This window comes from Equus przewalskii, chromosome X (assembly GCF_037783145.1).
Source record: "Equus przewalskii isolate Varuska chromosome X, EquPr2, whole genome shotgun sequence".
Taxonomy (NCBI): domain Eukaryota; kingdom Metazoa; phylum Chordata; class Mammalia; order Perissodactyla; family Equidae; genus Equus; species Equus przewalskii.
In genome coordinates this window covers 29,591,957-29,616,606 of record NC_091863.1, presented here as the reverse complement: position 1 = coordinate 29,616,606, position 24,650 = coordinate 29,591,957, and the positions used below count along the sequence as shown (strand labels likewise).

The following is a 24,650-nucleotide window of genomic DNA, read 5'->3' as shown; positions in this document are numbered from 1 at the left end:
AGCTACAGACTAGGGAGACTGATGGATAGAACCAGAACAGGATAGCAAATGTTCAACTATAGCATTAGGGTGAAAATAAGGAAACTACCAAAACAAGGACGATCTTAGCACTCTAACTACAAATTAATAAGACGAGTTGGAATAAAAACTGAAAATAATTATTTAGGAGGGGAAGAGCAAAAGGTCTAAATCAGTATTGGTCAACTAAGTAAGAGACCACCAGAGAATAGACTATATTATACACGAGATTCTAAATACAAACTTCAAGGTAGACACTAAAATAAAGTACAGAACAGAGTCACAAATCATAGATAAGGAAAAATCTAAGAAACCCAGCATAAGAAATTGCAGTATTAAATGGATAGTCTAAAGAACACAGGAAAAGAAACACAGGAAAACAAAATAATGAGCGACAGATTGACAGCATTAAGTCCAAACGCATCAATAATCACTCTCAATGTGAATGGATTGAACTCTCCAATAAAAAGACACAGAGTGGCAAAATGGATTAAAGAACAAGATCCAACAATTTGTTGCCTCCAGGAAACACACCTCAGCCCCAAGGACAAACACAGACTCAGGGTGAAGGGGTGGAGGACAATACTTCAAGCAAATAGCAAGGAAAAAAAGGCAGGTATTGCAATTCTCATATCAGACCAAGTAGATTTCAAAATAAGATAGGTAAAGAGAGACACAGAGGGACAATATATAATGATCAAAGGGACACTTCATTAAGAAGAAATAACGCTTATAAATATCTATGCACCCAACACAGGAGCACCAAGATTCATAAAGCAACTATTAACAGACCTAAAGGAAGATGTTAAAAACAACACAATAATAGTAGGGGACCTCAACACCCCACTCACATCAATGGACAGATCATCCAGACAGAAAATCAACAAGGAAATAGTGGAGCCAAATGAAAAACTAAAACAATTGGACTTAATAGACATATATAGATCACTCCACCCTGAAGGAGCTGAATACACATTCTTCTCAAGTGCACATGGAACATTATCAAGGATAGACCATATGTTGGGAAACAAGGCAAGCCTCTACAAATTTAAAAAAATTGAAATAATAACAAGCATCTTCTCAGATCATAGTGCTATAAGGCTAGAAATTAATTACAAGAAAAAAGTTGAGAAAAGCACAAAGATGTGGAGACTAAACAACACACTACTGAACAAGCAATGGATCATTGAAGAAATTAAAGAAGAAATAAAAAAATAGCTGGAAACAAATGAAAATGATAGCATGCCATACCAACTCATATGGGATACAGCAAAAGCTGTATTAAGAGGAAAATTCATCGCAATACAGGCACATCTTAACAAACAAGAAAAATCCCAAATAAGCAACCTTAAAGCACACCTAACTGAACTAGAGAAAAAAGAACAAACGAAGCCCAAAGTCAGCAGAAGGAGAGAAATAATAAAAATCAGAGCAGAAATAAATACTATTGAAACAAAAAAGGCAGTAGAAAGGATCAATGAGACAAAGAGCTGGTTTTTTGAGAAGATAAATAAAATTGACAAACCACTAGCCAGACTTATAAAGAAAAAAAGGGAGAAAGCTCAAATAAACAAAATCAGAAATGAGCGAGGAGAAATAACAACAGACTCTGCAGAAATACAACAGATTATAAGAGAATACTACAAAAAACTATATGCCAACAGAATGGATAACCTAGAGGAAATGGATAAATTCTTGTACTCCTACAATCTCCCAAAGCTCACTCAAGAAGAGGCAGACAATTTGAACAGACCAATCACAAGGAAAGAGATTGAAACAGCAATCAAAAACATCCCAAAGAATAAAACCCCAGGACCAGATGGCTTTCCTGGGGAATTCTACCAAACTTTCAGAGAGGATTTAATACCCATCCTTTTCAAGCTATTCCAAAAAATTAGGGAAGATGGAACACTTCCTAACACATTCTATGAGGCCAACATCACACTGATACCAAAACCTGACAAGGACACCACGAAAAAAGAGAACTACAGGCCAATATCACTGATGAACATAGATGCAAAAATTCTAAACAAAATTTTGGCAACCAGAATTCAGCAATTCATCAAAAGAATCATACATCAGGATCAGGTGGGATTTATACCAGGGACACAGGGATGGTTCAACATCTGCAAATTAATCAACGTGATACACCACATCAACAAACTGAGGAATAAAAACCACATGATCATCTCAATAGATGCAGAGAAGGCATTTGACAAGATCCAACAGCCATTTATGATAAAAACTCTGAACAAAATGGGCATAGAAGGAAACTACCTCAACATAATAAAGGCCATATACGACAAACCCATAGCCAACATCATACTCAATGGGCAAAAACTGAACGCCATGCCCCTGAAAACAGGAACGAGACAAGGATGCCCTCTATCACCACTCTTATTTAGCATAGTACTGGAGGTCCTGGCCAGAGCAATCAGGCAAGAAAAAGGAATAAAAGGAATCCAAATAGGGAGGGAAGAAGTGAAACTCTCGCTGTTTGCAGACGACATGATCTTATATATAGAAAACCCCAAAGAATCCATTGGAAAACTGTTAGAAGTAATCAACAACTACAGCAAAGTTGCAGGGTATAAAATCAATTTGCATAAATCAGTAGCATTTCTATACTCCAGTAATGAACCAACAGAAAAAGAACTCAAGAATACAATACCATTCACAATCGCAACAAAAAGAATAAAATACCTTGGGGTAAATTTAACTAAGGAAGTGAAGGACCTATATAATGAAAATTACAAGGCCTTTCTGAGAGAACTGGATGACGACATAAGGAGATGGAAAGACATTCCATGTGCATGGATTGGAAGAATAAACATAGTTAAAATGTCCATTCTACCTAAAGCAATCTACAGATTCAACGCCATCCCAATCAGAATCCCAATGACATTCTTTACAGAATTAGAACAAAGAATCCTAAAATTCATATGGGGCAACAAAAGACCCCGAATTGCTAAAGCAATCCTGAGAAAAAAGAACAAAACGGGAGGCATCACAATCCCTGACTTCAAAACATACTACAAAGCTACAGTAATCAAAACAGCATGGTACTGGTACAAAAACAGGTGCACAGATCAATGGAACAGAATTGAAAGCCCAGAAATAAAACCACACATCTATGGACAGCTTATCTTTGACAAAGGAGCTGAGGGCATACAATGGAGAAAAGAAAGTCTTTTCAACAAATGGCGCTGGGAAAACTGGAAAGCCACATGTAAAAGAATGAAAATTGACCATTCTTTTTCACCATTCACCAAAATAAACTCAAAATGGATCAAAGACCTAAAGGTGAGACCTGAAACCATAAGGCTTCTGGAAGAAAACGTAGGCAGTACACTCTTTGACATCAGTATTAAAAGGATCTTTTCAGACACGATGCCTTCTCAGAGAAGGGAAACAATAGAAAGAATAAACAAATGGGACCTCATCAGATTAAAGAGCTTCTTCAAGGCAAATGAAAACAGGACTGAAACAAAAAAACAACCCACTAACTGGGAAAAAATATTTGCAAGTCATATATCTGACAAAGGCTTAATATCCTTAATATATAAAGAACTCTCGCAACTCAACCACAAAACATCAAACAACCCAATCAAAAAATGGGCTGGAGACATGAACAGACATTTCTCCAAAGAAGATATACTGATGGCCAATAGGCACATGAAAAGATGCTCATCATCGCTGATCATCAGGGAAATGCAAATCAAAACTACACTAAGATATCACCTTACACCCGTTAGAATGACAAAAATATCTAAAACTAATAGCAACAAATGTTGGAGAGGTTGCAGAGAAAAAGGAACCCTCACACACTGCTGGTGGGAATGCAAACTGGTGCAGCCACTATGGAAAACAGTATGGAGATTCCTCAAAAAACTAAAAATAGAACTACCATACGATCCAGCCATCCCACTACTGGGTATTTATCCAAAGAGCCTGAAGTCAGCAATCCCAAAAGTCCTGTGCACCCCAATGTTTATTGCAGCACTGTTTACAATAGCCAAGACGTGGAAGCAACCTAAGTGCCCATCAACAGACGAATGGATAAAGAAGATGTGGTACATATATACAATGGAATACTACTCAGCTGCAAAACAGAACAAAATCATTCCATTTGCAATAACATGGATGGACCTTGAGAGAATTATGTTAAGTGAAATAAGCCAGTGAGAGAAAGATAATCTGTGTATGACTCCACTCATATGAGGAATTTAAAACTATGGACCAAGAACAGTTTAGTGGATACCAGGGAAAAGGTGGGGTGGGGGGTGGGCACAAAGGGTGAAGTGGTGCACCTACAACATGACTGACAAACATTAATGTACAATTGAAATTTCACAAGATTGTAACCTATCAATAACTCAATAAAAAAAAATCAAAAAAAAAAACTTATCCTATAAGCATTGTCATTGCTAGATTTTAGATTAATCAGCTACTCAGTTGTGTGTGTCACTTCAGACATATTTATCAGTGAAATCAAGAGAAGGACAGAAGCCTGTGTGTTTTTCCCTAATAGCTACAAGTAATTGCAAGCTCTTAGACTTAGAAAAGTAAACCCTGAACTTTTATTTTAAAAAATATTTTCCTTAGGGGCTGGCCCTGTGGCCGAGTGGTTGAGTTCGCGCGCTCTGCTGCAGGCGTCCCAGTGTTTCGTTGGTTCGAATCCTGGGCACGGACATGGCACTGCTCATCAAGCCACGCTGAGGCAGCGTCCCACATGCCACAACTAGAAGGACCCACAACGAAGACTATACAACTATGTACTGGGGGGCTTTGGGGAGAAAAAGGAAAAAAATAAAATTAAAAAAAAAAAATTTTTCCTTAGATGCCTACACGTATATAATGTATACTGTATTTTCAAAAGTTCATTTAATTAATACTTTAGGATAAACTCATTTTGCTTGCAAAGGATGTTGACTGGATAAATTAAACAAAAAAAGGAAGACGCAAATGATTCAGAAATGAAAAAGAAAGAAAAAATAAAGGCAAAAAAAGAAAAGCAAGAAAAATCACAAAGGTTGAAGGGCTCTGGACTCCGTAGCTGAAAGGATGAATTCTCAAGTTAAGTCTAACCACAGATGAAAGCTTGGAGATTTGTTCCAACTTGCAAGCAGATGTTCAGAGTGACTGAAATCAACCACTAGTGTTAAACTGATTTTACAAAAAGTTTCAGTTGCTTACTTACTTCTTTGAGGTCTTTTGTTTAATAAAGAATTTCAAATTCAACTTCTAGGCTGGGATTTTCTAAAGCTATTAGCATGTAGAACTGATAATTGCCCTGCTGATGTGCTAGACTATCCTTGAGTAGATATCATTTCCACCAGAAATGCAAGGAACTAAATTGTCCCCAATAATTAAGTAAGCTGAATGGGCTAACCCTGCTATGAAGCAATGATTTAAAAGATATGCCTTTTTAAAATTATTTTTGTAAAAGAAAATAATCTCCACTATATTTCCCTTCTGGATGAGAATGATTACTGTTTATTTTCTTTAATAATTTTGAGAGTCAAGCATACTTCCACAGTATTTGCCTCAGGTCATGTATAAGTCAGTAATTATGCAGGAAATTTAATGGCCTCAAAAATTCTTTTCTAAAGGTTAATTCCACATATTATATTTGATTCCACTGCATCTCAGATGACAGGGTTTTGTAAGCTACTTGGTTTCCCCCAGGATATAAAGTACGTGCCTCCATTTACTTTCCTCCCCTGATCAACACTTGAAGAAGTACAAAATAATAAATGTAAAAAGTTATGTAAAATTTTTATTTGCAGTAAGTTATAATCACTTGGCAATCTGTAGATAGCTGTCAAAACAGTCATGAAGATGGGTTGAAGCCAGATGTTCTGGGTTCAGGTCTGGGTTCAACCTTTTACTAGCTGCCTGATCTTAATTTCCGAGTTTCTTATATTTCTGACCCATAAAATGGGGTTGATAACACTTCTACTATAGGACTGTGGTGACAATGAATAGAAATAATTCTTAGAATGGCAGGTAGCAAGTTTGGAGATGCTTAAAAAATGATTATTGTAGTTTCTAAAAATCATCATTATTCCGGAACACTGTACAGATGAAATACAGTGAAAAAACCCACAATATTTGCAAGATCATATCTTCTACAGTTTTATATTTAAGTTTGTGAAAATTGAATAGTAAAACGCAAGTCAGAAAATTAACATAAATGCCAACGATTTGGTATTTACATTAAAATACCTATATTTTAAATCCGAATGTATATTCTCCTTCATTCAAGCAAACGCCTTCTTTAGATGCCTGCACATACATAAAGTATATCATATTTTCAAAAGTTCGTTTAATTAATAATTTACAGTGAACTTGTTTTGCTTGCAAAAGATGTCAACGGGATGACTTATTTACTTATTTATTGACTTTGAACTTCAGTTAACTTGGTCCAAGAATACTCTATCATACCTGAGCACAGTGGAAGACAATAGAAGCTTCATGACCAACTCTTCCAAGTGCAGAAGGACAAAAGTGAACAGATACCTCTTTGGTGGTGTGAGGAGGTACGATCAGCTATGTAAATTCAGAAAGAAGAAAAAAAAGAATCAAAAATTAATACTTTTGTTGAGTCAGCATCTTTGTGTGCTGAGTATATGCCAGGTTGATGTTCACGTGATTAATGCGTTGCCTTGTACACATTATCCATTCTTAGTATGCCTACTTGGCGAATACTGATAAAACAGCTCATGATATACAGAGTTTAGTAGTGCTCAACCATGTTCTTCCTCCAGACAATGACCACATGGAGTTACTCGCTCTATAAAAGGAAATCAGGATTAGTTTTTTAAGCTGAGTTAGAACCCCCAATAATATAAATATGCGTTTTATTTAAGAACCTGTAGTTTATTGTCCACCCCAAGATACATATCAAACCACTGGGAACCTAACTTGTAGTCCTGCAATGTCAAAAGAAATGAACTGATTTTAAACGTAGATGTAAGACATGCTTCTTTAGTATACAGTGAAGTTTTCCTCTTTGTCGTATCACACACACACTCAAGGTGTGACCTGCTGCAATAACTCGAGTCTGAACAGTAGTAGTTTGAGCTCCCTCTTTAGGGATTGTGAAAAAAGCCAGCAACTCTCTCATAATACAATGAGGGCTTGAGTATCTCATGTAATCAAAATTCTACACTGTGAATAATATAATATTTAATATCAAGACTTATAGAATGATAGGATGAGTGGCACATGTCTGAAAAGGGAGCTAATTATTTTTTTGCTAATGTATTTTGCCAGGTAACTTTTGAAAAAGTAAAACTGCAATTTAGCAGCATCATTCAATCCTGGTAGAATATAGCACTGGGCGCTCAATAAACTCTGATAATAACCATGAAATACAAGTACAAACAATGTTATATTTAGAACAGAGTCACCTCCTCATTATATGTATGTGTGGTTTATCTACAGCAAATATTTTTATCTCAGGCTGGCTCCCCCTCTGATTCCTCGAATGCTTCAACGTTATCAGTTAATGCACACTGAAGGAGTTTAAATTAATTTTAGTATCAACTTTAGCAAAATAATAAGAATAGTTGCATTTCATATATTCTTTCAATATAGCAAACATCACAAAAAAGTTCTATTTATGTATATACATGACAGAAATCATCTATTTCATTGGAAAAAATCATATAATACTACATTAACTTGGATTTTAATCCAGTCCTACCACTTACTAACCATACGGTTTAAGTATTTTAGCCTCTCTGGCCTCAAATTCCTCTTATATAAATATATGTCAGTCATGTGGTAAAGATTGAGGTAGTTTATATAACCAAGCGGTAACTCAATAAAATTCCTTTATTTCCACCTAAAATTCACTGAAAAATGCATCTCCCATGGTTTCAAGGAAAGAAAGATAAACACCATTGGTTGGAATTGAACTATAGCAAACCTACTGGTTTAGTGTAATGGGATATATATATATGTAATATGTTAAATATAGGGCCTTTTTGAAACTTAAAAAAATTTCATTCCAAGCATCATTATGATAACCAATTCCAATGTGTATGCTTACACTGGATCCTAGTTCAAAAGGGAAAGATAATCTTGTGACAATTGAGTAAACTTTAATCTGGACAGGATACTAGATGATGTAGGAAATTAATATACTCTTAAGAAACATAATCTGAAGTATTTAGTGTTGAAATATCATACCTACAATTTACCTTCAAATTAAACACTAAGAACTGTAAGAGAGGAGAAAGAGAGAAAAATGTGGCAAATTGTTAATATAAGAACCAAGATAGAAGGTATAAGTTTCTGCATTGTATTTTTCGTTCAATTTCTGTATCTTTTTGAAATTTTTCATAAGATATAGTCGGAGGGAAGTGAGTTTTTTATATCACTATTTGCCTTGATAACCAATCTATGCTTACTTATTGAAGAATTTATGGGTAATTGTCAATATTTTAAAGTCTTTACTTATTTAAACATGAATACTATGCAACAAAACCACGAGCAAAATTGGACCTATTTATACTTTCCATTTATTATCATTACCATTAATGTGTGCTCCTATTTGTCCTATATATATAATAGTATTTTTCTCAACTATAGATTTATTTTTGAGTTTTTCCTAATATTAAAGTTAATTGCATATTCAGTGCTCAAAAATATTTGATAAGTATATAAAAGAATGAACAGACTAGAAAGCGATGGTTGGAAATAATGCACAGTCTATATTCTTCATTATGTAATGTAAGGTGGCGTGTGTTATAAATTTACTACATTTGTTTTCTCTTGGATCACAGTTTACATTCTTCTCTAACAGTAGTGATTCAAAGGATATGAAAACACCACTTTCTAATGAGTAATTTCAGTTATATGTAAACTATAGCCTGAACATCATATTCCATTTAATTTGTGAAAAATATAGTGTTAATACAAACATGTATGTACATTTTAATATATTTTTTCTAAGATTAAACTATATACACCAATTTTAGCAATATAATACTTAGTGATAGCTAATTTGACATATATGGCAGTTAAGAACTAATTTTATATCATGATATTATTAGTTGGCAACCAGCGATTGACAAGAGACAGGTATTAAAGTATAAATAAAGAGATCACATTGTAGATTTGTTAAATGACCACTAAACAGCAAATAGTAAAGACTTTTATTTAAATACCATATCTACTTAATAGGGCTTCACGATGTACTGTGAGGTCATCTGAAGAAAACGATCTATTGCAATTATCCTTTTGAAGTTTACCTGAAAGCATGACTTTGGCATTCACTGCACATATTTCGTATCATATGTTTTGGAAACATAGATAGTCACGATAAACCTTTAGATCTTGTTTTGTTACTTAGGGGAGGGGAAAGTGATTGAGGCCCATTGACTGGCTCTAGTCTCTGCCAGGGACCAAGGAATGAGAAAATGAGGCAGAAAAAGGAGAGAGGGGCAGAGCTGTCAGTACTGCCTGGAAGTGGGGGAGGGGGCGGTGGGTAGGAACTCATGGAAGGCTAGAAAAGAACTGGCCTCTTGGGACCCTGGAAACATAGAGTGACTGCTGAGTCAAAATCAAATTACTGGGAGACTACTGCAAAAACTAATTAGCAAAATGGTCAGAAATAAAGCACAATCAGTTTATGTAGAACTCAATAATAATGAGCATGAATCTAGCATACACAATTTCAAAAATTTATATGAATATGATATTGGTTTTTTGGATAAATTAAAATTGGGGATATATATATATAAATTTTATTTTTTAATTTTAGGCATTTGAAACCTTATTAATAATTCAAATGCTAATACTCCATGTTGTCCCAGAATGAGAACAGGACAATGCTGTAGTAGTGGTAGGTTACTTGGCTTTCTGAATATACTTACTGGTGATCTTTTAAAATCCAGGACAAAATTATCAGGATTACTGTTTGTTGCTTGCAATTCTAAGGTTTCGTGCGTAGGATTAACCAAAGGAATTATCTGAGTGACACACCTGGAAGGAAAAACAAAGCTAGTAAACTTTTTCTTAAATTTGCTCAATGATAATTTTAAAAACTTGATGACTGTTATGGGTTGAATTGCATCCCCAAAAAAGATATAATGAAGTCCTAACTCCCAAGACCTCAGGATGTGACGTTATTTGGAAACAGGGTCATTGCAGGCGTAATTAGTTGAGATGTGGTCATACTTGAGTAGTATGGCCCTTAATTCAATGACTGGTATCCTTATGAGAAGACAACGTGAAGACTCACAAGAAGATGGCCATACGACAATGGAGTGATAGATTGGAGTGAGGCATCTATAAGGCAAGCAACAGCAAGGACTGCTGGCCAGCACCAGAAGTCAGAAGAGGCAAGGAGAGATTCTCCCTTATTGGTTTCAGAGGGAGTATGGTCCTACTGACACCTTGATTTCAAACTTTTAGCCTCCAGAACTGTGAGAGGATAAATTTATGTTATCTTAAGTCACCCAGTTTGTGGTACTTGTTACAGGTCTAGGAAACGAATACAATGACTTGTGTGAGTTTCAAAATAAGAATAATCATGTACGAATTAGCGACATTTTGCTAAATTAAATAATCTCTGATTCTATGTTTTTGAGACAAAATGTTATTTCAAATTGGTTACTGACATATATTCCAGTTTTAGGAGCAATGTTTACCTATTATTTTGCAACTGCTAAGTTCAGCCAAAAAAGTTAACATAGTCTAGAAATACTAAGAAATAGTAATAAATTCACAGAGTTCTGTCCATTACATTGACAAGCTCCAAACTGATGATGAGTGAATACCAAAAAAAAAAGTGATTGGTATTTATGCTGAAAGCACAGAATAATCAAGAGGTTTCATAATTCTCAATCCACCATCATTTTTTTAAATTAAGACACTTACTTTAGTAGATATTAACTATGTACAATCCAATGGTCTGACCTTAACAAAGAATTCAAAAGAAACTAGTAATTTCATATTTTTAAAATTAATTTTTTTAATTTCGGTAACATTGGCTTATAACATTATATAAATTTGAGGTGTACATTATATTTCTATTTCTGCATAGATTACATCACCTTCACCACTCAAAGACTAATTACAATCCGTCACCACATACATGTGCCTAATCATCCCTTTCGCCCTCCTCCCTTCCCCCTTCCCCTTTGGTAACCACCAATCCAAACTCTGTCTCTATGTGTTTGTTTGTTGTTTTTATCTTCTATTTATGAGTGATGTCATATGGTATTTGACTTTTGCCCTCTGACTTATTTCGCTTAGCGTAATACTCTTAAGGTCCATCCATTCTACCATCGTTTTTAATGACTTTTGGCACACAGCATCAAAATTGTCATTGCAGAAATATAAATCAAAGCCACACTGAGATTTTACCTCACATCTGTTAGGGTGGCTATTATTTAAAAAAAAAAAAATAAGATAACATGAGTTGGTGAGGATGTGGAGAAAAGGAAGCACTGGTACACTGTTGAAGGAATGTAGATTGGTGTAGCCACTATGGAAAGCAGTATGGAGGTAGCTCAAAAAATTAAAAATAGAACTACTATATGACTCAGCAATCCCACTTCTGGGTATATAGCCAAAGGAAATGAAATCAGTATCTTAAAAATGTATCTGCACTCCCATGTTCATAATATTTCATTATATATCTCTATCTATCTAGCAGATAATCCACTTAACTATATTATCCATTATATAGATAGACAGAGAGAGATATATAATTCAGCCATAAAAAATAAGGAAATCTTAACATTTATGACAACATGGATGAACCTTGAGAACATTATGCTAAGTGAAATAAGTCAGACAAAGACAAATACTGTGTGACCTCACTAATATGTGAATCTAAAAAAGTCAAAGTCATACAAGCAGAAAGTAGAATATATTTGGTCCGAAATGTATGCTTATAGCATTCACAATTACAACGTAAATAGAATCCTATTATATTTTCACTATAAAAAACAGTGTAAGTTTTGTGGGAATTAAAATAGATTTCATTGCAAAGGATTAATATAACTTAATGACATTCGAAATGAGCAGAGGTGCAGAAAGTAAGAGAGCTGTGTGTAGCTTGTGATTGCCAGTGGACCAACGAGCAAAATATAAAAACCAAAGAGGTGCTTGATTCACTGTTCATCCAGAAAACGTTTTTGAATTGAATTGAATCTAATAGATCTTTTCTTTAATTGCTAGTTTTGCTGATAATTAGAAACGAAATTTGTAGATGGTAAATGCATATACTGAGAGTTGTCGATGCACATCTTATTTAGGTGCAAGATTAAATTTCTTACATGTTTAAAATGTTACCACTTTCTCTTTGGGTTCTATGTTTCTCAATAGTCATGGTAAAATATTTTTTCACTGAGACTGTTTCAAACTTGTTAATAGAGAATAACAAGGGAAAATTAAAATAATATTACCTGCCAAATCAATGAAAAACAAACTAATTTTAATGTGAACCAAGTAGGATTCCAGGGTGAAGGATCTATGGGAACTCTGTATCGCTTTTTCAACTTTTTATGAGTCAAACTCTTTAAAAATAAAAAGACATTTAAAAAACATTGTGCAGAATGCTGGTGATGAGAAAATATCATGAACCACTGGGAAGAATGCACTTACCGTAAAATGCATAAACCAAAAATCGCTTCTAATATGTAGAAGTTCTTGGAGTTACTTAATTCAGTTAATTTTATGTTACCAATTATTATTAAGTGACTCATCTATCATTCTGAGATTCATTATAATAACTGGTAGGGTAAATCATACATGATAGGAACACTGTCTCTGACTTGGAAGTGCAAGGGCACAGTCCTAACTCTTACTCTACTCTGCTTGTCCTCAGTACAAACCTGGGAACAACTAAACATGTATCTCCAACACGAGTGTTTCTACTGCACTCCAGGCTTTTTAATAAACTTCCTACTCATCATTCAGATGTCTAACAGGAACCAAAACTGAGCTCCAAATATCTACCTTCAAACCAGCTCTTCTTGTAGTCTTCTCTGTCTCAGTTAATGTCAAATCTTTTGTTCCAATTACTGAGGCCAAAACCCTTAGTGTCATCCATGCCCTTCTGTTTTCCTCACACCTCAAACATTATTCGTCAGCAAAGCTCATTAGCTCTACTTTCAAAAATACACCATGAATCGGACACTTCTCACAACCCTCACTGTCAACATTCTGGTTCAAGCTGCTATCATGTTGGCCCTGAATTAGTGTAATGACCTCCTAACTGATGTTTCTCGCACATCACATACAGATATCAATTCCAGATAGACTGTAGATCTGAATATGAGAGGTGTAGACAATACATTTTTCTGGAAATGACACAGAAGTTCTTAATGACCTTGGAGTATGGAAGAACTGGACAAAACAAAAAGGTTGATAAATTAACCTACATTAAAGTTAATAATTTATTTTCATCAAAAGACTCCATTAAGAGATTGAAAAGCAAACACAGTCTAAGAAAAGGTATTTGCAACATATAAATCCCACAGGGTTTGTATCCAAAATGTATAAAGACCTATAAGTTATAAAGGAAAATATAGACAAAGTAATAGGAAAATGGTCAAGGGACGTGAACAGGCACTTCAAAAAAGACTATATCAAAATGGTCTACAAATAGATGACAAGGTACTCAACCTCATTAGTCATGAGGGAAACGCAAATTAAAAGTACACTGAGGTACCACTTCACACACACCAGAATGGCTAAAATTAGTCTTACAATGCCCATGTTCTCGAAGACGTGAAGCAATGACAATTCATAATTAGCTGGTGGGAGTGTAAACAGGTACAACGAATTTCGAACTCTTTGTCATTATCCACTAAATTGAAATGATATTGCCTTTCTGTGTTTATACCAATAGAAATGAGCACAAATGTGCAGCAAAGGCACATACAATGTTACAGACAATATTTTTCATGATATATCAAACTTAGGAAAAAAACAAGTCCATCAGCAATAAAAAGGAATGGTTTTTGCAGCAAAGAAAATAAATGAAGAATGGCACATAGAATAACATGAATGGGTCAATAAGGCCTAACTACCACTTTAGAGCCTCACACATAATTATGAGTAAAACAAGCGTTGGAGAAACAATGAAATAGGAAAGAATGAAAACAAAACATACACAAATTCTGAGCGGAAAGGCCAAAAAGTAAGAAAATTAAAGTATTAGCTCTCAAGTTCTAAATCCAAAACATAAATGTCACAGGACAAGAGAAGAGAGACAATAGAGAGATGGCATAATTCAAGATTTCCAGAAACTGAAAGTCATGTGTTTTCATATTGAAAGAGACCCCAACTACCCAGAAAAATTTATGAAAATAGAGCCACACCAATATATATTGTTAAAAGTTTTAAAGACACTGGGTACAATTACAGGTCATGCAAACTTTCAAAGAAGATAAGGATCCAGGATGAAGCTGGCTAAAAAAATAGTTACTGTGAAACATCTTTTAATATTATGTGACTTTTAATTATACAACAGTATGACAGATAAAAAGAAATTAAGTTTTAAAAAAAATGTTCAAAAATAACGAGAACTTAAAAAGAAAAAAAGAAGGCTAGCATCTTTTAGTGAATGAAAAAACCATGATTATAAAACTAGTTGAGCCAAATATGTTCACATAACGGTCTCACATCTCTTAATAATTTTATACACATATACATTATAGTTTTCATCTATTAATATATTTTTAAAACATATAAAATAAAACTAGAAATAAGTTTGTTAATAACTTGTAGCAGACACTGCTGGTGTCCGATCCAGTGCCCTAGAAGATTTTTACCAGCTCTCTGCCCCCATCCCCCAACTTCCACATGCTTGCTGTTCATCTTCCATCTGAGACCTTCAGATGATTGCCTTTGGTTCCTGGAGCCTCCTCAACCCTACAGACAGCAGATATGCCTGGGAGTTTATATCTCATCCCGAGGAAGCTTATGTGACTAGTATGGGAGTTCAAAAGCCTAGCGTCTTTGTGCCCAGACAAGACAAACTCTCAGATGTCACTTATGCACCAGAGCTCTCTGTTGGACCAGATAAACTCTGAGGCTGTACCTGCAATCACACCCCTTGCTTAGTGTCCTCCTTTTCTTATCCTGCGTCCCCTGTTCTCTTACTGATTTTTCTTACTTGGATCACTTCCTTAATAAATCACTTGCAGTGATGTTTTGGCTCAAGATCTAGCACTGGGAGAATTCAATCCTCTTTTGGTGTGCTAAGGGAGAGAAATTAACAAAAAGGCAAGGATTTGCCCACTAGTGCATATCGTCTTTAAAAGCAGAAATTGTGACTTGGTTATCCCTGTGTACCAGCACCAAACTTGTGCCAGACAGGCAATAGGAACTCAACCACCTAAGTAAAAATGGTCATATCTCAAGGGCACACGGTATTAACCAAGTGACCAAGTATTCCCAATTGCCCATTGTTTACCCTCTGCTTTGCCTTGACCAAACTTTAGTCAGCCTTCTATCTTTCCCACAGGCCCCTGAACTCTGCTTGTCCCCAAACCTGAGCAAGCACAAAAAAAGTGGAACATACCTCCCTTCTCGGCTTCTCCCGGAAATCAGCTCACCACAGTGAGATCCTTTTCCTATCAGTCCCCATGGGTGATTTTCCCTTCCTTGTCCAACGTTCCCTCTAAAGATTCTGCTTATCTCTGCTTGCCCCTCCTTTACTGTATAAAAGAAAAAGCTTTTCTTGTTTGATTTCAAGACGCTTGTCGATTTCTGAAGAGCAAGTAGAGATAGTCCTTTTCCCTCCCTTGCAATAATAAATAAAAGCCTTCCCTTACTAAATCCTGGCTTGTTTTTCTTTCACATAAGTTTTCCACAGGATAGTTTAAATATCAAACCTTCCCTGGAAAAGAAAATCAATTACTAAAAATATATTGATGTCATTAAAAAAGATTAAATGCATTATAACAATACTCTTTCAGATAAGCTTTTTTTTCTTCCATGAAATAATTTTATCTATTAAATAGAACTTACTTTCCAAGGTCACATTGTATTTCGGGAAGTGTGGTTGGTTTTGGTAATTCAATAGTTAATTTCACTAAGTACCAGAACTCTAGAGCAAAATCAGGTTGAAAAACAATGCTGGTGGAAAGAAATATACAAAATCTTGTCAGTGGTTTTAGTTTGTACAATAAGTTGACAGAAAAAAATCCTATACAACTTTAAATACAATATTTCACAACTGCTCTGTGATACATTCTACTCTCGTTTTAGATATATTTTTAAATTTTCCATTTTTAGTGAGAAAAATCACTTATTCAAGAAAAACAGTGTCATCAGTAATATCTGTTTAACAAATGCCTGTTCAATCAATGAAAAATGTTTAAACACCAGTAATTCAAATGTCTTGCAGGAGCTACAACAAGAAAAGTCCTGAGCCAGGCCTGATGGCCTAGTGATTAAAGTTCAGTGTGCTCCACTTCAGTGCCCAGGTTCAGTTCCCGGGTGCAGAACCACACCACTCGTCTGTCTGTTAGTAGCCATGCTGTGGTGTTGGCTCACATAGAAGAACTAGCAGGACTAACGACTAGGAAAATACAACTATGTACTGGGGCTTTGGAGAGAAAAAAAGGGGGAAGATTGGCAACAGATGTTAGCTCAGAGTCAGTCTTTCCCACCAAAAAAAGGAAAAAAAAGGAAAGTCCTGCTTTTAAGCTGTGATTGAATCAAATTTAGTTTGTTGAATTGAACATGTTTATATTTTCATGTGAAGGCTATCAAGTAACATGCAGCTCTGGAGAGCTTCCTTTATTATCAGTGTGTGCTCACCTTTGGGGAAGACAGAGAGAGAGTGTCACAGTCTAAAGTATAACTGGGCTGGTATCCCAGCTCTGTTATCTTTTATTTGCACAACCTTGAACAAGTCACCTAACTTTTTGAGCTTCAATTTCATCATTTATAAAACGCGAGCAATCACTCCTACCTCTTATGGTAACGTTGAGAATTTTATGTCTGTATCTTGTAAAACACACACCCCAGCGACTTAGAGAATAGAGTAAGCAGTAGTAAGTATTGGCCAAAATTATGTCTTTTCAGATATGCTGATAAAGAAAATTCAGAATTCAGTCTGCATTCACAAAGCCTTTGTGGTCACACTGGGGAGAGGAGACTAGCCCACATTTCTAATGGTAATCTATCTAAATAGTGTCTTTTATAATGCATTGTGTTCTCATTTTCATGCTTTACATTACAAAAATTTTTATCTTTTAAAAATTTCACAAATATATTCATTTAGTCATCATTCATTAAAATAAGAATTATTCTCTCAAAGAGCACATAAACTAGCAAAAGGCCATTTTAATGGAATAATGGAATGCATTGTACATTTCAATACTAGTCTTTAAAACTATAACAAATATTACCTTTAAAACAACTATAGTTGATTATTTTACCATAAACTAATTGTGTTAGTCATGAACATACAGGTTATGTGTTTGTGCATGTACGTGAATATATAGTGCAAAAAAAGTTTTTCATAATTATCGTGCTATAAAAACACTTGTCATTACATTGCTAATATATATGTGTATATGGGTGTGTGTCTGTGATATGTCTGTATATATGTCTGTATGTATTCAGCATGGTATAATGCCCTTAATTTTCTCTAGGTCCTCCAAGTGGATGATTTGCATTTAATTGAGAATATAAAATATAAATAAATTTTCATCAAAAAAGTTGAAAGTTCAACTCCTAGTCCTTGTGGAATTATTTTCATTTGGTTCAATGTTTGCACCTAGAAAAATCTGCTTAGTGAAAAGTGAAATGAAAGAGGGTATATAAGGAGCAATTTAGGAATTATTTAATTTGATATTCCAATACATAATATTTTCCACTGAAGAAAACAATGGTAACTCTAAATTAGTACATTTTATGAATGAATGGTATTAAGGAAAGCCAAAACTATGAGCAAGTGTAATCTGAATGAATATAGCATGCAAAAAAGTAACAATTTTAAAATCTTAATTTCAAAGGATCAACAATGAAATATAATGCCACACTCAAACCGTACCTTTCATCTTTATGGCCTGTAGCTGCTGGAGAATACCGTACCACATACTTGAGGCATTGTAATGGATACAGTACAAATTCCTTGAGTCCACTGAAGGCAGCACTCGATAATAGCACATCTAAGTGAACAAGCTGCTCTTTTGGATTAAAGAGAGGTATTTCAATGCAAACACCCTCCTAGAATTACAGAACAAATATATAATCAGCTCTTAGTGTCAGCATAGAGTCATCGTCCTAGAGAAGCAAACGCAAAGAGAACTTTTGTACAATTTAAGGCCATTTGTTTTCTTTTTCTCCTTGATTCACTTCCCCATGCTATCTCACTTGCTTTTAATCTTTTATATATTTTCCTTGATTACTCTTGGTAAATGCTAACACTATTTTTTTTCAACAAGTACTTCAAGAGATCCATCTAGCTAAATGCTAAGGAAACTGTAAATTTATTTTTAAAATACATTTTTCTTCAGTACCATTATGACTGTGAGGTCCATTTGCCAATGTTTCCTTTAGCTGTGGCACTCAAACTTTCACATGCATAAGAATCACCTGTAGAGGTTGCTCAAACACAGATTACTGGCCCCTTGCCCCAAAGATTCTGATTCAGTAGATCTTGGATGGGGGCTGAAAACATTATTTCTAAAAAGTTGTGGCTTCTGTTGCTGATCCAGAAGATGCACTTTAAGTAGCTCTGTACATTAGCATCAAGTGGTAGGGACAATCTGAACTAACAATTCAAATTATACCGATGATACGACTACCTTCCTGTTTAGATTCCTTCCTTCTGTTCTGGTTTCTCCTGTCCTGCCCCCCTAGCTACATCCACTCAGCCCTGGAAGGCACTCTTCAAGTTCCAAGACATTTCCTGATCCTCATTCTAACCCATTCTGGCTAATAACTTATATTTCATCCCATGACAGCTATGATTTCCACTAAAGTAAAAGCCATTAATTGAAGCAAATGTCTTAAAGGTGATTAATAGACAAGACATATCTCAATCTTAACAAAGACCAGTTGTCTATAATGCCTTAACCTAACAAAATGGAGGATGTTGAACATTTCCATCATAATTGAAAACTTGGTAACAGATGTACTTTAGGACATGGAGCTATTTTGAAATTTATCAAATCACATTACAGGAGTGACCAAAAAATCCTTGATAACAAGTTGATGGGGACAGGTGGTGATGGGGAGAGGGTTATTCACAAAATTTATCTTCAAGATAGACATTACAGCTTTGTCCATGGAATAAACATTTGCTTGATTACCTCTACAAAAATAAATGACTGGATAAATGCTACATTTTAAGGGAATGGAAATAGCATTTAGCGTGGTGAACAAGATCAGGCAAGGAAAGATGGAAATCAAGGATATGTACAAGTGTACAGCTAGATTAGTGTAGATATTTATTACAAATCAGATTTAATTATAAATGCAACAAAAAATGGCCATCTAGAACAGTTTCAGGAGATATTAGGATCATGGATTCCTAAAATAAATGGGTATTTAAATTCCTAGAGTAAAGTATCCAATGCTCATAATTATAAAGAAGTAAAAACATAAAATGCAAAAAAATCCAACCATGGTATTAATGTCACAGAATCTACTATTTCTAGGCAACCTAACATGTTTTATAAGACTGTCATAGAACTTAGCCTCCTAAGAAGTTTCTAAGGATCAAACAAATCAACTAAGCCAAAGGAATATGCCAGGATAACAAATATCAATAAGGATATATTGGCCTAGAAACTTTGCCTAGGTCTTTAGACAGAAAATTGAAATGAGACATTTTGGATTAGATATTTGTCTTTCTATTACTCAGATATTTTTCAGAGAAGGTCAGTGTCAGTTTAAGCTTCTTTGCAAAGGCAAAAATGCCAGGTTCTAAACTACTGATTTTCAAAATGTTTTAACTGCAACCCAGAGTAATTCATTTTACATCATGATCCTGACCATATACACATACCACTGAAAAAAAAAGCTTCACAAAACAGTCCCTACTCTTACCACCTATCATGTTCTCTGATATTTCCTATTCTATTTTATTCTATGTCTTAAAAAAATAATGCTCATTTTGACCCACTCACATTTTGAAAACTGTACATTAAAAAAACTCTGGTCTAAAGAGGAATAAAGTACTGAAATATTGAATTGCTTTACATTTTATCACATAGAAACTTTGAACACAGAAAACAAAACCACTTTAAATCTACTGTTTGCTCTGTGAACCACAAGCCATATAACAGAAGCATGCCCTCGTGTTAGAAACGTGTCATGACATTCTGTGGTTGACTGAATCTTAAAAGAAGGAAATGAGGATGACACTTGGGTCACAGCTCCTCCTTGCCACATCCTGGCAAACATCACTACCTGGTCATCTCACTCTTATTCAGTAGTGCTGGATGCCCATTCAACATCCTTCACCGAGCAGCCTTTCAGACAATAATCATTTAGTTAAGCGTTACCGGCACTAACTAGTACTGTAATTTCTGGAGAATCCCTGTAATTTAATTCTTTCTCAAAAATAGTAATCGACTCAAAAGAAATGAATGTTTCATTACTGTAAAAAGCTTTAAGTTTCCAATTAACTGTTCTCTATTCCTAGTATGGTAAAACATATGTCAAATTTCACTAAAATATTATAAAAATAAAATCTAACTTTCATTATGGTTTGAATGCTATTTTCTTCCATGTTTAAATAGATAAAAATCTCTAAATGACATCATTAAAAGATGGTATTATATGAGTAATTTCTATTAAATATCCATGTGCCAGAATACTGTCAAAATTAATTTGGACAAGATTAATTTTCTAACTATCTATATTTCTTAAGGCCAAAAAATTAGATATTTCTTTAAGTATTTGATGCATTCAATAAGTTAAAGAGAAGAAATTTTTGTCATTCATCATTTATGAGATGATCAAAATTTGTAGGGTTATTCTTGGAACACCTCCTTTGTGTTATTTATACAATCCAGAAATGCATAACTATTTTGAGCAAATAACACACAAAATAAAACAGGTATTTATCTACAGAAATGGTTAATAATCTTGTTGTCTAAAGTATCCTGCCACCCCATTCCACTTTATGATAAATAACTTTTACTCAACTGGAAGTACAAAGTCAGGTGAAATTTCTGTGAATATTTTATATATCAAAAAGGTTTAAAAATATTTGACTAGTATATGTCTTGCCAAGAGCATATTTCTCCACTTTGATGAGTGGTTCTTTAAGGCTAACTTATGTTTAGACTTAAATATAAATCTATTTTGACTCATTTCTTTTTTCGGAAACAAGTAAAATAGTAATGACTATACGCTGAACTCAAAAGCTGTCTTTCATCTTCACGTGGCCCCTTTTAGCTTCAATGATAGAGAGCATTCCTTTATAAGGGATCCAGTATTTTTCTCTTGATTGTACTTAAAGAATTTTTACCTAACATAACAACTGTTTAAAGAAATTACTTCAATTTCTCGCAATCCTTTGTAAAAGGATTAAAATATATATTTAATTCTGTGGACTATAGGTAAAGATTTTAAAGCATGAGGACATTCATAAGACGCTAAAATTTAGAATATTGAAAAAAATTCAAATACTCAGATAAGATTGGAATACTATTTTAAAATATGTACAGATACATTGAATTTTGCAAGTTATAAAACTTTTAAGAGGAAATTTGAATACTTACATTCATTTTCAAACAAATCTAAAACATTTTTAGCATTGAAATATAATTTATATGTTTATTTTCTTAAAATAGAAAAAATTTTGAAAGATTTAAAAATATAAATTAGAGCAGGTCATTCTCTCTTTGCACTCTCTAGTGACTTCTAATTGCACATGGAATAAAATCTCTCATTTTGCCCTTTGAGGTCCTACAAGATGTCGTCCTGCCGACACCTCTAATCACAAGTCAGTCCTCTACCATTTCTGTCCAGACTCCAGCCTCATATGCCTCTTGTCTGTTCGCGGAATGCCTGGGCTCCTTCCTGCTGGGTCTCTTCCCACCAAGCTCATTCTGTCCTGAGGGCTTGTGCATTTGTTAGTTGCTCTACCCGGGTGCACCACCCCAGTCTTCATAGCACCCTCAACATCACCTTGGACTGTTTTTTGCTCGTAGAATTACCAGTCTAAATTTATCTTGGTCATTTATTGTCAGGGTAATGGGTACACTGGATGGACTAAACTTGGTGGAGTGTAATGTGAAAACAGTTTCTCTCCCACTACTGCTCTTGAAACCAGGCAACATCTCCCGTTCTCCATCCCGTTGTTTTATTAGTATGGTTCTCGGTGCTTGGAAGCCTCATTTTCAGATATTTAAAGAAGTGCGAAACCAACACTTTCATCTCACATACAATGAATGCTTTTCCTGATCTTCCGTCCCTGGTACCCCAGCCCCAGCCCCAGGACTTCTAGTAATTTTTCAGATGGCTAGAGAGGAGGAAGGTGGACACGACCTGCTCTTTTCAATCCCCTGCTCTAACTTCCTCTCCTCCTGCAATCACTGTGCTAATACGGCCCTTCAGGTTACAGGATGTAGATAGGATGAGAGGTAAAGGAACAAAGGTCATTTACTTAATGGGTGCTGGCTGATCTCCAGTTGACCTTCCAGTTTCCTTCTCTCTTCCTCTTTCGAGCATTACCCCATGGAGACTCTTTCTCCTGGGTTCTTCTCACTCTAGCAGAATGTATCTTGAGGCAGATCCTTTTAAAGCAGCCCAAGCCCAGTCTCCTTCCACGGAGTAGAATCTACTTTGATCCAAAAGGTTTTGTCTCATGCCAGTGGAAGTGCAGCTGCTCTCACTAGCCATTTTCCCTCCATCCATGGTCCAATTTGTTAGCAGGAATGCACCAAAATCCAATAGATGCTAATCTGTCAGTTTCCATTCTTTAAAGAAGGCACTCCCACTCTGTTTGTGTTCTGGCCATTATATATATAGGCTGGAAGTGGGTGATAGGCTGAAGATTTCTCATCTCCCTTGACATGACAGAAATATCACCTCTCTAGCAAAACTCTGTGCTCCTCTTCATAGCATGAAGATATCATTGGGAAGCAGCTGTCCAGCCAGAGGTTACATTTTCAAAATGTTCTGGCACCCAGGCATAGCCAATTGACTAATTCTTTCCAATAGTATATGAATGAAAGTGATATGGGTCACCTCTATGCCAAGATGATTAAGAAACTAGTGGAAATTCTCTTCTCTCCATTTTCTCTTTCTCTACCTACGTGCAGGAACCTCTGAGTCCCTAAAGGATGGGAGGAGCTTGGCTCCCTGGATCACAACATGGAGGATGCCAGCCACCAATAGGGAACAAATGCACCAGACTGTTACAATTATTAAAAAACTTTTATTGTGTTAAGCCATTGAAATTCTGGAGTTAATTTGTTATAGCAGCTAGAAATACCCTAACTAATACATTTAGTGAGTCCGAAACAAATGGCATAGCAACACCTTTCATAACATGGAGATAGAATTATCTATAGTTCTCAGGTTTGTGTCTTTACTTGAAAATCTAGAACAAGAAAAGAATTTCCCATGAAATATCACATTTCAATTATTTTAGTTTTGTTTTCTGTCTAACTGCACCAGAACATTAGCTTCATGCAAACAGAGGCCTTGTTTGTATTGTTCAGCACTGTTCCTCGGCATCTAGAATAGTGCCAGGGATGCAAGAGACAACAAATATTCATTAAAGGACAAAATGTGCAATTCATATGAAGCTTTACTGTTTGTATATACATCTGACTGTTAATATGTCTGATATTCTGGATAATAACAACTTTAACCTAAATAATACAGCAACCATGTGAAAATCTGACTCAGGAAGAGTTTAAAAATTTGAGTTAACCCAGGCTGCCTCTTTTATGAAGGTTATTGGGTAAGGACGGCAGCCTCAGATGGGAGAAAGACGGTGGGTTAACTTTGTCATTTGAATGCCAGTTCACACATTCTCCGAGCAGGAAAAAATTAATTCACTATTTGCACTGAAAACTTCATGACTTCCTACTCTCACCAGTGTGCCCATAAAAGCTTAATTGACCCAATGACAATTCACTGTGCACAAGTAGGAAGTAGTTTTCGCCATATCCTCTTCCAGAAGATACTCATGAGTTCATTATAAAAGATTATTTTTGAGGTTCAAAAAACACAATAATATTAATTTAAAGTAATGCATATTATTGAGGAAATCTTCAATTTTAATTTTATTCAATTTGAAAACTTTACCAAGTCAATAAACAAACTATACCAAAAGGTATTTTGAAACATACCACATAATTCAGAGGAAGTGTTAGCTATCATCTGTCTTAATAACTTTCCTAAACTGCCAGTGACAGCAGTTCAGAACTCAGAGAAACCAAGTTTGCACCTGTTAATTAGAAACACTTTTGTTATTCCTCTGCATCTGCATGTCACTGCCATTGGTATGTCACTGTGCCTACGGAAGTAATGCCTCACCCACCCACCCCCATCTCCAATCCTCCATCATCCAACCTGAGACATACAGAAAGCAGAGGTGCAATCAAGGCGGGTGGGTGCTAATGCCAGATTAGGAGTGGTATGGCACCGAGGAGTTGTGAAAAAGCCAGAAACTCCTG

General features: G+C 35.2%; 1 protein-coding gene across 1 annotated transcript in view; it reads right to left on the bottom strand.

Moving 5' to 3' along the window:
- The window catches only part of CFAP47 (cilia and flagella associated protein 47), a 422,907-nt gene that overhangs the window by 80,989 nt on the left and 317,268 nt on the right, over positions 1 to 24,650 (bottom strand). The window contains exons 52-55 of the mRNA XM_070603391.1: positions 18,056 to 18,231; positions 16,021 to 16,128; positions 9,906 to 10,014; positions 6,466 to 6,570 (exon numbers count right to left, since the gene is read on the bottom strand). Of these exons, the coding sequence (XP_070459492.1) occupies positions 6,466 to 6,570; positions 9,906 to 10,014; positions 16,021 to 16,128; positions 18,056 to 18,231 (498 nt within the window). The remainder of the gene's footprint in view (positions 1 to 6,465; positions 6,571 to 9,905; positions 10,015 to 16,020; positions 16,129 to 18,055; positions 18,232 to 24,650) is intronic.